The sequence below is a fragment of the Manduca sexta genome, chromosome 11 (assembly GCF_014839805.1).
Source record: "Manduca sexta isolate Smith_Timp_Sample1 chromosome 11, JHU_Msex_v1.0, whole genome shotgun sequence".
NCBI classification, from domain to species: Eukaryota; Metazoa; Arthropoda; class Insecta; order Lepidoptera; family Sphingidae; genus Manduca; species Manduca sexta.
In genome coordinates, this window is record NC_051125.1 from 2894184 (window position 1) to 2911395 (window position 17212).

The 17212-nt window shown below is 35.3% G+C and overlaps 1 protein-coding gene across 4 annotated transcripts in view; it reads right to left on the bottom strand.

The window, feature by feature from the left end:
* Positions 1 to 2389: 2389 nt before the first annotated feature.
* The window catches only part of LOC115453585 (pancreatic lipase-related protein 3), a 39450-nt gene continuing 24627 nt past the window's right edge, over positions 2390 to 17212 (bottom strand). The window contains exons 3-7 of one of the 4 annotated variants that reach the window (XM_037437569.1): positions 9713 to 9871; positions 9124 to 9495; positions 5731 to 5969; positions 4226 to 4348; positions 2390 to 3119 (exon numbers count right to left, since the gene is read on the bottom strand). In XM_037437569.1, coding sequence (XP_037293466.1) covers positions 2931 to 3119; positions 4226 to 4348; positions 5731 to 5969; positions 9124 to 9454 — 882 coding nt within the window. In that variant the 5' untranslated portion in view covers positions 9455 to 9495; positions 9713 to 9871 and the 3' untranslated portion in view covers positions 2390 to 2930. Of the gene's footprint in view, positions 3141 to 4225; positions 4349 to 5726; positions 5970 to 9123; positions 9496 to 9712; positions 9872 to 17212 lie in introns of all 4 variants that reach the window. The other 3 variants (XM_037437568.1, XM_037437572.1, XM_037437571.1) reach the window with 3 other exon arrangements.

Genomic DNA, 17212 nt, shown 5'->3' on the forward strand with positions numbered 1-17212 from the left:
TTTGGATATTCTACCAGGAGATTGCTCCAATATCACCAATATGGATATTTCAACCCCAAATCTTGAACGACTTGCAATCAATTCTAATAACCACATTGTAATCGAGTTATATAGAAGTCTAAATAAGATTAGGAAGATAAGAATGATTGACTCACATTGAGCAATTCATTCTTCGTATACACAATTGGAATCAATCGACATATCCTGTGGAGCGAATACCTTTTGGAATTGCGATAGTCGAATCTATATAAAAGAAGTCATTTTCGGTGCGGATTGTTTCAAAGTTCTTATCCACACCAGGAACGAAGGATACGTACCTATAGTAAGATTCGTAGCAACTTATCCTGCAAGCATGGCATTTGTCAATTATATCTAATGTATTCTGTTTTACTTTAATCGGCTCGAAACATTAATGAACTAAAGTTCAAGAAATTTTAATCTGAAAAAGATAAAAGTCACTAACATGAGAATAATATGATGAAACAAGTAATATTTGAAATACAGTGGTCGCAGTGCACTTAACAAAAATGTTGTATTAATTATTGTTCAACAAGTAGGTTTTTTTATTTCAACAAATAAAACTTGATTGCTCCCGAATTTAGGCAAAGAGTTGAAATGATGGCAAATGATGTAACTTGATCCCCGAGATTTGAAATGTTAAGTAAGCTTGCATTTTTTATATTTGATGGCATTTTACTTAAAAATTTGTTCGAACTTTCGGAAGGGCAAGTACCTAAACTAGATCTGCGTGTGCTACGCGTACAGATTTGTGATCTTTTCACAAAACACAAATTTGAGTAAACGGATTTTTGAATATTTTTTATAATATGTATTATATAAGTACATACAATCGCCTAATATTAATATTACCACCTGTACTTGTTGACTGCTTATACCTACCGTCAAGTGATATAAAAGGCTCTTCAAGACGATAAGTACTCGTGATATCCCAAATCCGGCCTAAATACTTATGTACTGAGAATCATTTTAAAAGCAATGTAATCCCTCATGAAAGTGTCCCTCGCGGCTAATCTTTTATTGCTGCCTCTTTGCCAAATATTTGGTTGTATTATTGCTGCTAAAAAATTGTATGTTGGTCATTTTGCGAAATATTCTTTAATAAAAATTATAACAGCGAGAGAAGAAGATGGTTTTCGGGAGTTGATATTTATGTAAAATAGATTTTAATCCCCTAAGAGATTTAAATACGGGCATATAGAAGAGATACATAGAAGAACGAAAATCACCGACATAGCCCATCGGATTAGCAAACAGAAGAGCCAGTGGGCAGGGCACATAGCCCGCAGAACTAATAGCCGATGGAGTACGAAGGTTCTGGAGTGGAGGCCACAAACTGGCAAGCGCAATGTCGGACGTCCACTCACAAGGTGGACAGATGACCAATAAAAGTCGCAGGTGGTCTCTGGATCTGAAAAACTTTGGGGGAGGCCCGTGTTCAGCAGTGGACATCCCGCAGCTGATGATAATGATGGTGGTGGCTAGTCATATAATAAAAGAGTTGCAGGGTTATGAATATGAAACAAATCAGATTAGATAATTCTCCTAGTCATAGAATATATTTTGTATCCATCGGAATCGCGACCACTGCACACAAGGTTTTAGATCCCGCCTTAGAAACCCAAGTGTGCCGCGTTCAGGGATTAGCCTGTTTATACCCGGTTCAAACAGGCCGGCATTGTGTGTCGACTACTGTCGAGGGCTAATCATCTCTCGTCCATCCTCAGGACCTCTCTCCGCTGACCATCAGGTTCAGTAGCATGAGTTTGCCGTACCTAAACAAAAAAGATAGTTTTTTTTTTTTATTTTAAAATAATCTATCCATATCGGCAATCATCTGATTTTATACTCTGTCACAAACCAAGCTACTTTGCTTATGTCCAGTCCATTACAGGGTTATTAAATAATTTACTTATTTTCCTTTTTATTTTATCTCGCTAAAATATGCTTGAAGCGGTTAGGGTTTGGGATTTGACGTCATGAATTTAATATCTTCATTAAAAATTCCTGATCTGATAAATATAACTTTATTAGACATTTAACCTTTAGAGCATAATATATTGATTCTTGGTTTTGTGGCTACTTAATATACAATATATAAAAGAAACTAGTTGACCCGACAGACGTTGTCCTGTCGTAACTATGAATTTGCAGCGCGCATTCTGTCAATCGCTGAAATTAACTTTTCTTAAATTTTCTAACGTTCCGCTCAACTTCCTTAATTATTTCTTTCATAAAAATCTTCTCCTGACAATAACAAACACAACAAAAAAAATAATAGTGAATTCGGTCCAGCCGTCCGCGCGTGATGGCGTGACCAAGGGAAATAGGGATTCATTTTATATATATATATATATAATATAAATGATGTTCCTTCTAGAAGAGCTGCCCTTCTAGAAATGCTTGTTGGTATTTCGCAAAATGCTGTAACGGCATCACATATTTTAGAATGTGATGCCGGATAGGAATTCATGTAAATGTTTTACGTGTTTTTAATAAATGTATTAAATAATACACTGTGTTGTCCATTATGGCTATTTTATTAAATATTTTTAGAATATGTTTATCTTTGCATGTGCCTGCCGCGGATTTTATTGAGAGCTCCTTAGTTCTTCTATATCAGCCTGGAGTCTAAAATTAGTATTCTATATGATGATAGGTTCTCCTTATCAAGGACGGAATATATATGGCAAAAAATCGTGTACTCGTTTTGATATTAATACATATTATTAATCATACTTATTTATAATATTAATTTTCTTTGTTTTTTCCCTTCTTATACATCTGTACCTACGCACGTCTGCCTGTGACAAATATATTATTTTCTTTTCATTTCTTCTTTTCATTACTATTGCACCTCCGCCTAATAGGCGGGTGTCTATGGGTGTGTGGTCCTGATTTAAATTCTGGTATTAAAAAGGTAAAATAAATAATATATTTAATTCATCCACTGCCAGCAGCTCCGAGGCCATATGGTGATGAGGAACCAGTTGTAAGGAAGTACAGTCCAGGGTCTCCATCGGAGGAAAGACCCATGTAAGAAACTTTGTTTTTTGAGCACAAACCATCTTTGAACATCGTCCAGTTGTCACATCTGCGAGCTGGAAGGAGAAAGTAAAATTCTGTCAAAAAAGACATCATGCCTGTCCATTATTCTTGTAAATATTAACATTTGTAAATGTATAAATATATTTCGAAAAAACTGTAGTCCGTAAGAAAATGGCCAATTTACGCAAAAACTTCTTTTGATGCCAATCGATACTGTATAAGGATACTGTACGATAAGGATCAAAATACTCTGTGAAAATATTCGAGGTTTGAATCCGTTTAAGATCAGAAAAGCTAAAAACTTCCTGTGCTCTATATAAGGTGGGCCCGGCCGGGCGGTCGCTCGGGACGCCAGGTTCCAGGAAGGGTGCTGTAGACTGATTCATACGTCATCATTGACATAAGGCTTTTGCCAAAAATACACTTGGGACCTAAGAAAAAATCAGCGGAAAAAGGGCCAATTAAAATCTTTTACCCGGGATGGCCCGAATAGCTACGACCCTGTCTAACATTATTAATTAATACGGTAATCACAATACATCTTAACAATGACAAATATCTGACATAATTTCTGAATTAAAGCAAACGTCTTAGATCTTGTTCGACGTCCCGAATAATTCGGAGTAAATTCCATTGACAAAAACGGGAATTAATTAGATTTTAATGTATTACATTGAAAAATGTGCCCAAATGCCAATAAATTATATTTCATTATCGTTTAGAACGTCAAGAAAGGTTCTCTGATAGTGTTTAGTGATTAAGAAGTAATGGGAAAAGAAGAATGATTTATTTCGTTAATATTTATTGATATCATTGAAATCAGTTAAGATAGAGCATCGTTCCACTAACCTAACATAGAAAAAGAATATTCTTAGCTCATGAGTAGAAACAAGTGTAAAGTCCTAAACATGGCCTCCAAAACCACAGGCCGCTACTGGAGAGCTCAGTTGTGATTCAGCATAATTTTTCATCATAGTTAACAGAAATTAACGCTGGCTGTATGCATTAGCGTTACCGTGCATTTTCTTTAGTAAGACCAGCGGGTTCAAGAAAGGGGCTTTCTCTAAGGGCAAAGACGTTTCCAGAGTAGGTTCTGCCTACCCTTGACCTTTCCCCCATCTATGCATGTGACTCTATTAGCTAAAAGTTAGATTCTCACCTGGAAAGTGTTTCGGTGAACTGATAGATTCAGCGAGATACTCCCATGACCTACTATGATCACACGTAGAAAGAAGACAACCAGGTTGAGACATACCGCCATTGGGATAAAAATCCATATGACCTGTTAAAAAAATGTTTTTATGGCAATCTTATGGCAAGAGGCCTTTGCAGTTCTGTATTTAAGCCTTTTTTTAACACAGGAATATCCGTATACGGATTTCTGCCGGATTCGCCGGTATAACCCGTTCTACCACCTAAAATCCCGCCATTCGATTCTTACTCGCCAATATCAAAGATTGCAGGGTGCGTACGTGCATGCAACCGCAACCCTCGCAGGAATGGGATCTTGGGCGGAAATTCTCATCAGTCTGTATTTAAGCCTAAAAAATTCCCAGTTCATCGTAATCTTTCTGAATTTCAAGTTGTGGAGTAACATTTTTACTCCATAATCTAATGATCTTAATAACACTATCTTGCATCATTGAATCGCCAACTTTGAGTAAAGCATAATCTCGTTCCGGGGATATTTGAACGCATAAAGGCAAGAGTCCCGCGTCGAGCCAAGTTATAATGGGTTTTTAGGCTCAGTATCAACTCAAAGTCTCGAATTGTGACCGGTAAATGGCACTAGCCTCGTTCCTATTACATGGACCTTAATTGAGCCGATAGCCAAAGGGACGATTGGGTGTGGAACGGACTGCCAAGACGAATGTCCGCAGGTTCAAATCCCAAGGGCACACACCTCTAACTTTTCTAAAATCATGTGTGTATTCTTTGTGAATTTATCGTTCGTTTTAACGGTGAAGGAAAACATCGTGAGGAAACCTGCACATCTGAGAAGTTCTCTATAGGAATTTCGAAGGTGTGTGAAGTCTACCAATCCGCACTAGGCCAGCGTGGTGGACTAAGGCCTAATCCCTCTCAGTAGTAGAGGAGGCCCGTGCTCACCAGTGGGCAAGTATATAATACAGGGCTGATATTATTATTATAATTGGGCTGATAACATATAGTCTTACATTTCTGCTTACCTCTAAAAATTCAATAAGGCGCGATGCTATGTATGTGTAATCGCCACAATATTTGCAAACTAAAGAGTAACAGAAATTTAAACATAGTTGAGAAAGTAGGTCACTAAGTCATTGTAATTATTATTAGCAAAGTAAATGTTAAAGATCACACACCAGTTCCTAATCTCCAAGTAGTTTAAGAATGAAATGTGATATACAATATGCCTACGATGTAAACAACAGCTAGATTTTTTCTTACCATTATTATAAACTTTCCTAGGACCGTTTCACAGCAATTTTCTGCAATATTACAACCACCAAAAAGCTCAGTTTTAAATATTAGCCAGAAATACCCCATATGTCAATCCAAGACACGATCTATCTATATTCTGAATTAAATCAAAATCCATTGAAAAGTTTCTTTCTTTACTTGTTATCATGTAACATCTAAACAAGCAAAGTGCACAAGAAATTATAATCAAGTTAGATTACCTACAGGCTCTTTCAGTCCCAGCACACCGCCGTTAGTGTGAATGACGTTGACGTATTTTGCGTCAGTCCGCTCGATGCGACTACCAGAATCAACGCTGCTGAAACAAGGCCCCGCGGGATCCAAGGCTGTGATGCGGCTGAGGAGTTGGCCAGTCAGTTGGTGAACTCGCTTGCCTGTGACACCAGCAATGTGGGCTCCAAGACTATGACCGATTAGGGAAATCTTTGTAGGGTCTTGTCCGTCTGTAAGAATTTACTTTATATGGAGTTATACACGATTACTTTTAATCTATCTATATATATAAAAATGAATTGCTGTTCGTTAGTCTCGCTAAAACTCGAGGACGGCTGAACGGATTTATCTTATCTTGGTCTTGAATTATTCGTGGAGGTCTAGGGAAGGTTTAAAAGGTGAGAAAAATTCGAATAATTGCCGGGAAAATCCTCAAAACAGCATTTTTCTATTTCCCATACAAACGTTTTCTAACTAATACGTAGAGTCAATTTGAGCTTTATTGCTATTGTATAAAGTTCACTGTTGTCTAAGCAATGTAGGTGTGTTCCTAACATCAAAGCAGTGTGCGTTGGAGCACAGAATATAATAATGTAATGTCGCGTTCTGAAACTCAACAAAAGTGATATCGCGGACCCGACTAAATTGAACAGTCACAAAATTTAATATATCATTAGTTATTATTTGGTTGGCTTCACGATATTATTTCTTTTGTTTTACTTTAAAATGCATGTTTTCGTTATGGACAATTTTTGAGCTACTTTTGCATATACTTATAATAAATCTGTAGAGAGGTCAATCCTGTACATGAAATATATTTCCAAAATAACTGGGGGTGATTAGGGATCGATACTGATGCCAAAAATGCAATTAGTAAAATTTTTGTCTGTCTGTCTGTATAACCGTTATAAAAACAAAAACTACTCGACGGATTTTAACTTAACTTGGTACAATTATTTTCAATACTCCTGAGCTGGTTATAGTATACTTTTCATCACGCTACAATTAATAGGAGCATAGCAGTGATGGAAAATGTTGGGAAAACGGGAGAAGTTACGCCATTTTTTAAGCTTCCGTCATTTCGTGTGCAACCTTAATGGTTAAAAGTTCCTTCGATTTCACCAGGATCCCATCATCAGACCCTGACCGGACAATCGGACCACCTGCATACCACCATAAATTAAAAAAACATCCCGACAAATTGAGCACCTTCTCCATTTTTGAAACCCGAAATCCACGCGGGCGAAGCTGCGGGCGGAAGCTAGTTACTAATATAAAGGAATTGGGTGTTTAGTACAAGTAAGTCATTATAAACGAGCTGTCTGAATATTTGTTTATATTATGTAAACGAAACAAAGCAATGAAGAGTTATAATTTTCATAAATCCTGCATCAAATTATGAACACGATATGTAAGTAAGAAACAAATATTACGGCCCCTGGACCGTAGCCAAGATCGCTGTACAAACGTTAACGCTAATGTTATGTATGAGAATGACATATACTAGCGAAAGACTTATCGTTAGAACATGTAATTTCCATACATTTTTGAATTTCTATTAGCGATAACGATTGTAGAAAAATGTCTTGGATACAACCACAGATTGACGTTTACCTGTGAATTCTATGTGTGCGTAAGATTATTTCCTCAATGACCATACGACATAGAGAAACTATCAAGTTGTAAATAATGTTTAATGGACGCCAGAAAAACAATTATGAATAAAAAATTACCTGTTTAGGGATAATTTTATTATAAAGTATTGTTTGTGAAATATTATGTGTCCAATAACTGTATCAAATGAAACTATTTTTTATTCTCGGTAATTAAAAAATAGTAGTGTATATTATCACTGCGGGGTACACGTTTTCTTGATGAAAGTAAGAGTTGGGTATTATTTCGTTAAGTTGGTCCAATGCTATCATCTCACATATTTTTTGTGAGGGAGTAAAATAAGTCTAGTTAACAAATACTTTACCGGATAAATAAAAAATGATCACATAAAATATATTAAATTATATTCTTCGTTATTACAATTATGATTGAAATCATAATAAACAAGTATAATTATGTCGTAAATCACAATAATTCTATGTTCCGTAATCTTCTAATTTGACGCGTTGATCATTAGTAAATCTGAGGAAAGTACTCAACAATGAGTTTAAGAAATATAATGGCAACGCTGGTGAAAATTAAATATGAACTTCCATTTCTTCTAATGGCAAAAGGCTATGAGGCTGTGTATATCCAGTTTGGCCAGTATAATTGTGTCCACTGCCCAGGGGTAATCATTTCTCGTTAAAAACATTCTATTGGACCCCACTCTACTTACGATCAGGTGCAGCGGGGTAGGTCACCTTACCGCGCTCAAAAGTTTCTATAACCGAAAGGAGTTAAAGTTTTGTTTTAAAAGTTGTATACTTTTAAGCCGCTTTATGATAAATGATGAATTTCTGAGCATTTCTGAATCGTGATAATTAGTGAAATGTAATGACTATGGCGTGATTTAACACAAAGATATTTAAACATATTAAATAAGTTATGATAACAAAGATATCACGGAAAACATAAAAATCGGTAAAATATAATATGTAACATCAGAATTGAAAACTTCAACCCTAAATCTGATTAATACAATCAAAAACAAAGTGCCAACGATTTTACTTTACATACGTATGAAATTTTATGTATAATATAAAACCAACAGATATATACAACGATCTACCTTTGTTTACAGAATGCTTAAAATTCAGCACAGTCCGCAATTCTAAGCCTATGTTCACATGTAACGCGCGTAATCACGTTTCTACACCACGATTAAATCTAAAGAGAGTTCAGATGACTAGCGCTATCGCACGTTGCGCGAGTACTCTTTGTTTCTTATTTACTTGAAACTGACTCATTTTTAACTCTGGCAATCTCATAGTTAATAAAAATTGTATATAACACCAAATTGTTCGTCAGTCTGGTTCGGTAAAGTGTAGGTAATGGAAGTGGATGAGACTATTCTTTTAGTTTATATTACAAAAAATATATGGGAAAAGAAAATTTACACATAAGATTTTTCCAATTTTGAAAAATAGACCCAGTAGAAAACAATAATTATGAAAATTAACAAAATTGCAATACAAGGTATGAACAATCGCGATGAAGACGCGCTCAGATGAACAGCAAACGGTAATATCAAAACGTAGCGACACGCGATTGCCTGCTCTAGACTTTTTCCCAGACAAGGTTTTTGTAAGGTAAATATGAGGATGTCTAAACGCACGATTAGAAAACGCGCGTCTAAATTTTCCCATCTGAACATAACCTAACTATTCTGATTAACATTTAAATTGCGAGAAATGGGTGAAATGTACGTGCCTCCTCACGAAAACATACCTTTAATAATTTTACTCAAACTGGTCCCGAGTTGTTCACCCATAAACCTCGCGTATGTTGAAGATCGAAAATACTCCCAATTGATAATCTTACGTCCGTCCAAAGCGAATAACTTCAAGCCTGTACGATTCAGTAGCACAGGAGCTAATCCAGATACCATCCATCCGTCAGAACTCTCCAGAAATCCATGGATCAGAATGATTATCGTCTTAGCGTTCTTCATCACTCGCCCCAACCTTTTTGTTGCAGTTAAATTGAATTTCACATTTCCGTTTTTTGTTATCAAGTCGATGTTAAGTGTTTCGTGTACGGATGCATTCTTTTCTTGCATTTGCTCGTATGTTAAACCGAAGAAGCTTTTGAATGCTTCACCTGTAAAGGTTTTAATACGTTTAAATGTGACAGCTTGTATATTCTAGTTATATGGAAACAATGCTGATTAATCGGAAATATTATGGAAAAAGTGATGTAAATATAATACAAACATTCAATTCTTATCACGCTTTCCTCTATAGATTCTATCTCTTACTTATTTCACGCTTTTTCTGTAGATCTAACTTAGTTATTGACCTATAAAAAAGTGACTTACATCGATTAGATCCAGCAGCCACTATAGGATGTATGCGAGGAAGTGCCGCGTCCAGAATACTGCTGAAGCTAAATTTTGCGCTCTCTCTGTGAGGTAAAGCAGCATACACACCCACTAGTAAGAATATTCTAGAAATACAGACGAGGTATTGGTAAGGACCTGAAAATTGGAAACATGAATTGGAATTTATCTTAATAAAAGTCAAGTTGCTCCTCTCAGCAAAATAATGGGCTGGCTGTAGTTTTAGAAGCTAGCCGTAGTTTTAGGAGCAACCGCTCGCGGATTCGTCCGCGTGAAAAGCCTTTGCTTATAAAAGTCGTTAAAGATTATAAATTACATTATTTCTCAGGGGACTAAATTACCGAGATATATGGTACTCTAGGACTATCCGAAAAAAAACAGCTTTACTAGGACAAAAAATGCATTGTTAATTTTCCTAATAACATTTAAGGTCGCATTGCTATTTCTTTTCATATCATATTATATTTGTGTTATCTTTGTATTGAATAAAAATATACTTTATTTAAATAGCATGTGCATAAAATTTCAAAATTGTTGTTTCCACGATTAAGTTATGACTATACTTTATTTTAAAATGCGATTTGGAATAAAAAATAATAAAATGCAATGGGAGTAAAACAATACACTTAGAAAGGCAGTATACCTACACCGGGCTCTGAGTATAGGTTTATGATATATTATAGTTGAATAAATAAAACTAGATGTGAGCCGCTTTTAATAGGTTGATCTGGAAATCTTTGAGAGAGGCCCATGTTCAACAGTGGACATCCTGTTGATGATGATGATGGAATAAAATATTTTTCTTTTGTAAAAGGGTTACGGTTCGTACAAGAACAATTAAAATAAAATATAGCCCTTATTTGCAATTATTGCTTTCAAACTTCTCACACAGCTTCAAATAGTCAAACACCATTTAAAATTATTTTTAACCCTTTCACTACATCCTCGTTCTATTTTTAAAACACTATTAACCCTTTCACTTAAATAAGGTCAACAAAAACTCACGGCTAATCATTTCAACCCGCTTTAGCAACTATTCTGCACCAGATTTCGTTACATACAAATAATGATATATGTTTGACCACTGATTATGTTAAATACTGTTAAAGCCAACGGAAATTGTTAAACAATATAAACGTACTTTCGAAGTGTCAGAAGTGCGTGACTCGGGTTTTGAACCAGTGGATCTTCGACTCCAATCTGTTTCGTTCCTAACTAGGCGATAATGGTTATTTTGATTACACTATTAATGATTGCTTAAGTTTAATAATAAATTAAATTTATTAGTATAGTACTAGAGTCCATAGCGTTAGTGGTCTAACATTCATTATGTGACAATTTGATGCGTATCTTTACGCATGAAATGGCAAGTTTCCCGACATCCGCTTTTCGTTGTGTTTTGTCAACGATGGAAATTTTCTGTAAATATTTATATGAATATAAATATTATGATTTGAATCCAGTTAAACAAAATCTTAAGGATTATTTAATAACACAAATTACTTTTTTTGGATGAAACACCATGGATCGGCTTTGACTCGAGAGGTTGCAGGTTCGACCCCCGACGTAGTCATTTATTTTTGCCATTATTACAGGCATACAATTTTTTATTAGTATCGTCCCCGCATTCAATACTGGGAGAAACCTTTGAATGGGATGCTGGAATCCCCCAGCTTAACGATTAGCGACTCAACATTATATCCAATTTCTAGGATATAATGTTGAGAAATCGTATGGCGCAAAATATCAAATTTAATAAGAATTAATATTTACAGACGACTAAAATTAAATACAAATTACAGGAATCATTGTCGCAAGTAATGACTTGTTTATTCACAAATTACTCGATTCCAGAATTATACTGAACGTGTCAAGATAAGCACATATTATCTGTCAGTCAGTCACGTCAAGTTAAATGCCAGGTATTACACAAATCTTGATAAAAGAACTTGTCCAAGTAATTACTCTTATGCTCTTGGAACATGCGATTGTAATGATCGCGTGCTACTAATTAGTCGTATATTGTGAGATTTTAAGACGCCCGTTTCCATAATTTCCAGAATATGTTTTTTTTTTGCTTTGAATGACGAAACTGTTGAGGTTGCATACTTAGGCAAAGACAAAGCCTCTTTATAATATTATGCGAACTGGCTGCATAAGAGTATTCGAATTATTGTATTTCGAATGATTTATAATGTATTATTTTTACTAAGCGCTATGTGCTACCGTTTTACGGTTGTGTTCTGACGTGCAATTTATTAGAAATATAATTTGATATTTTACTCAAAACCAAGTTTACTTTCACTTTCTAATCACACTTATTCTGCTATGCAACTCTGCTAGGACGATTCGAAGCCCAAGAGTAACGAGCTCACCGTTGGCGTGATGGTAAATATACGACCGCCCATAAACAGAAACACCATCCAACACCTTGAATTACAAAGTATTGTTTGATATTTCACTGCATTCACCATTCTGAGATATGGGATGTTGAGTCTTATTATGTCCAGTAGTTATACTGGCTACAATATCAAACCGGAACACGACAGTGAGTACACACTGTTGCTTGGCGGCAGAAATAGACATCGCAGTGGTACCAATCCAGACGGACTCTCGGAATTTCTGGGGAGTAATTCAAAATCAGGTTTTCAACAACTACCTTTTGCCCTGACTGCGCTAACAAAAAGTTTTTCTAAGTTTGATGTTTCATTGGTATATAAAGAAGATAATAGCATTCAGGATCAATGTATCTTCCTATTAATGAAATATTTTTAGAAAATCGTAGCAGTAGTTCCATAGATGCTGGCGGTAGGATATATTCTATATCCGTCCAGATAACGACCACCGTACACAAGGTGTTAAAACCCACTATAGTGGCCCACGTAAGTGTGTCACGTTCTGGAATCAGCCTGTATATATCCGGTTCCAACAGGCCGGCATAATTGTGTCGACTGCCTAGGGGTAATTATCCTCGTCAGTTGTCATTTTATTGGACCCCGCTCCATTTACCATCAGGTGCAGATAGGTCACTTAAGCGGGCCCGTAAAAATAAAAATAGCCACTACAAACCCATAAAAACGCAACAAACAAACTTTTCCTCTTATAATATTAGTATAGTTTAATAAAACTGCTGTTTAAGTTCAATTTTGAATGCTCTGACAATAATCTTACCTACCAGGAAACCATATATTTGTTATATCTGGTCTGTATGACAATTGGTATCATTACATCAAGTAATAACAGTACTTACGGTGCAAAGTAAATTGTGCTGTAATAATGTCAATTTCAAACATTGTATACAATTTGAGGATGCTTACAAGGTCATCACTTTTTGTGAATTAGCTTTGTTCTTGGCTCTTCTCGCGGGAATGGAACACTTACTGTGATCATTTTCGACTTTTATAATGTAAAAAACTGCGGGCGAACCCACGAACAAAAGTAGTCTATATTTTCTAGAAACAACGTTTAACAGAATGAAAGTATATTTTTTTTATCTAAATTAATATTGAAATAAAACTATTTGCCGATTTTGTCGTGTTTATTTATATTATTACTTTCTCCCGACGTTTCGAAGACTGCAGTCTTCATGGTAACGTGGTAATGTCTAACATTAGCGGAAACATAAGAAATCATTATGTAAATTATAATTATTTATTTTTTTTTTTTGGAAGAGAAAGTCAACGTCTGAAAACACTGCAAGAGACAACAAGATTTTATCTATTCATCTTTAGTAAAGGTTGGTCTTTATACCAATCGTTACAAACTTCACCTCTTTGATATATTTGATGTCCAAATAAAATATTAAATTGCTACGGGACCCACATATTAAAACTAATTAACGCTCTTTGAACTAATTTTAGCGCTCGGCAACTCGAAACTGGTCAATTAAGTTTTCATTTGCCTATATTAACTGTCTACAAGTTATAATTGAGTTTATAATAATTTTAAACAACAATAATATTTGAATAAATGTCTCCACTATTTATAAGTTTATCTACTGGTCATTTTCTACCCGATCCTAATATTAATCTCCAATTAGATCCCAAGAATAAGCAATAAACTATTGCTGTTGCTGCTAATCGCAGTAGGTATTTTACAACTTATTACTTGTTTATCTATTTTTGACAATACTCTTACTTAATATGGGCAATCGTTTTCTTTTTTGCAACAGCTTGTCCTACGATAAAGGCCTCCTCTAAAGACTTCCATGAGACTTCCATCTTTGGGGCCTGCTTCTTACCTTATGTCATCTTCGCAGCGCTTCCATTGTCTCCTTTACTTCATTTTTCACCCCTAGGGTACCACTCCATTATTTTTCTTGATCTTGATTCCAAGAATAAACCAGTCCAAATATTTAAGTCATTTTTAATCATGTCAAATAACTTCGTTCTGATTAGTCCATTTTGTGATCGATTGAAAAAGCGTAGGATCGATTTACGAAAATGGCGGAAAAAAAATTGTTTGCTCTTCTAGCATTTGAGTGAATATTTTTGGGCTGAAAATACCTACCAACCTAAGTTCCTTCGAAGTACTTTACAACGATTATATTTCACTGATATTCAAGGCAAGCTTATCTTTTTTGAGAGAAGAGTTGACATGCTGCGCATGACCATACAATAAATACACACAAACATACACGACCTTACTCATAGTCAACATTGCTATATCACTTTTGTTTTACTGTTTACCTCACGTATTATTGTTATGTCATAAGTTTATAATAATTTGTCTTTGTTATGTCAGTTTTATTATCAAACTGGCGAATTTTGGCGTCATGTCAGTTTTATTATCAAACTAGCTTCCGCCCGCAGCTTCGCCCGCGTGGATTTCGGGTTTCAAAAATGGAGAAGGTGCTCAATTTGTCGGGATGTTTTTTTAATTTATGGTGGTATGCAGGTGGTCCGATTGTCCGGTCAGGGTCTGATGATGCGATCCTGGTGAAATCGAAGGAACTTTTAACCATTAACCCGGCGAGCGTGTGGCAGGGTATGTCATACCCCCCATGTTAATTACTGGTGTATATTTTTTGTGCCTGACTTTCAAACTTATAGTCTCTTTGAGTAGCTGGAGTTACAGGGTTGCGGAAGGTAATAGTGGGGTGATCACAGTGTCGCGGCAACCTGCATTCGAGTTACACGCTTGCAAACTGAGTTCGGGTACGTGATACCCCGCCTCATAGCTGGTGTGACAAAAACTAAAATTGCTTTTTCTGCTATTTTAACTTATTTTCTTTGTTTAATTGTAGATTTTAATAGAAAATGGATGTTGAAAATAGAAAAAAAACAACTTCGGTCTATGATAGAAGATGTACTTACTAGAACAGGGTTTCGCAAACTTTTATTTAGTGCGGACCACTAATGCCACCTTATGTGACCTTTTTTGCGACCAAAGTCGTAATGTTTGGGTTGATGTTGTTCAGTTGGATTCTTAAATTTGTTTTTACTAGCAGTTTACTTCTGTATTTATTTTTTGGATATACAAGAGTGCAAAAGCGTGCACTTTATAGTTTTTCTTTTAACTTTTATTTTACTTGCGGATCCCCTGAGAGGGGCCCACGGGCCCCCAGGGGTCCTATGTTTCGTGAAAATCAGGGCAAAGACACTAAATGGACCGATTTCATCCGTAACTTAGGCTTGGCTTTAGTTTACGAACACCTGAAGATGTGAAATGACAAAAATATATATTCCGATTTATATACGTCAGAGAATTTCTTCCCAGATCAACGAATCACTTTCATCGACTCAAAATGTTCCTGGTCATTTTATTAGATGTAGAGATTACCCCAACAAAAATAATCATAAGACAAAATACTCATGAACAAGCTGAGGAAAGGCTATTAGTGTGGAGCAGGCAATGTTTTTTTGCAAAAACTGCACAAATTTTATCTCCAGTTCCTAAGATGTTCCTAAATTTTTTTGTGATTTTTTTTAGTTTATAAAGAAAATTATTTCATATTCTATCATACGATTAAGTTTTTTTTATCATAAAACTGGTTTTACTTTAGTTCCTTTTAGTTTTTAAGAGACTGAAAGTGTTTGTTTGAAATTCAAAGTGACTTATTTCCATCGAGGTAAAAAAATAAAATTGTTAAAATGGCGCGATTGTTTTATTTCCAATGCGTTATGATGGTATTGTCTTATTATACCAAAAAATAAATAGTATAATACTTCTTCAGAAACAAGTTTTATAGCCAATTTTTTTAAGGGGTATGTCATACCCTGCCTCATACTTCTTGTTACATTTTTTCACCACATGCTCGCCGGGTTAAGGTTGCACACGAAATGACGGAAGCTTAAAAAATGGAGTAACTTCTCCCGTTTTCCCAACATTTTCCATCACTGCTATGCTCCTATTAATTGTAGCGTGATGAAAAGTATACTATAACCAGCTCAGGAGTATGAAAAATAATTGTACCAAGTTAAGTTAAAATCCGTCGAGTAGTTTTTGTTTCTATAACGGTTATACAGACAGACAGACAAAAATTTTACTAATTGCATTTTTGGCATCAGTATCGATCCCTAATCACCCCCAGTTATTTTGGAAATATATTTCATGTACAGAATTGACCTCTCTACAGATTTATTATAAGTATAGATATGCAAAAGTAGCTCAAAAATTGTCCGTAACGAAAACATGCATTTTAAAGTAAAACAAAAGAAATAATGTCGTGAAGCCAACCAAATAACTAATGATATATTACATTTTGTGACTGTTCAATTTAGTCAGGTCCGCGATATCACTTTTGTTGAGTTTCAGAACGCGACATTACATTATTATATTCTGTGCTCCAACGCACACTGCTTTGATGTTAGGAACACACCTACATTGCTTAGACAACAGTGAACTTTATACAATAGCAATAAAGCTCAAATTGACTCTACGTATTAGTTAGAAAACGTTTGTATGGGAAATAGAAAACTGCTGTTTTGAGGATTTTCCCGGCAATTATTTGAATTTTTCTCACCTTTTAAACCTTCCCTAGACCTCCACGAATAATTTAAGACCAAGATAAGATAAATCCGTTCAGCCGTTCTCGAGTTTTAGCGAGACTAACGAACAGCAATTCATTTTTATATATATAGATTAACAATTAAAATAGCGTTTATGATTGCCCACAAAACATAGTTTAGTCCGAGGATCACGGTAATGAGTGGTTTAATTTTGTAATTTGTAAATACATTGTATAACCTGAGATTGAACTTAGTACTTTTAAGGTATCACAGTGAAGAATTTTTATCTCGTAAAAAAGATGATACGGTGATTCAAAAACAGTTCTTACAGCCTTCCCTTAGGAAAGAGCTCCATCCATTAACCCATCCAATTACATGATATATAAATTATAATGTGTCCGATACAAAACATAAAAACATTAATAGAGGATTTAAAAGTTAATATTTTTGAATTGGGTGTGGTCAGCAAGCTAAAAAGGACATACGATGATTCCTTTTCTGTTAAATAAGTTTTAGAATACAATGAGGC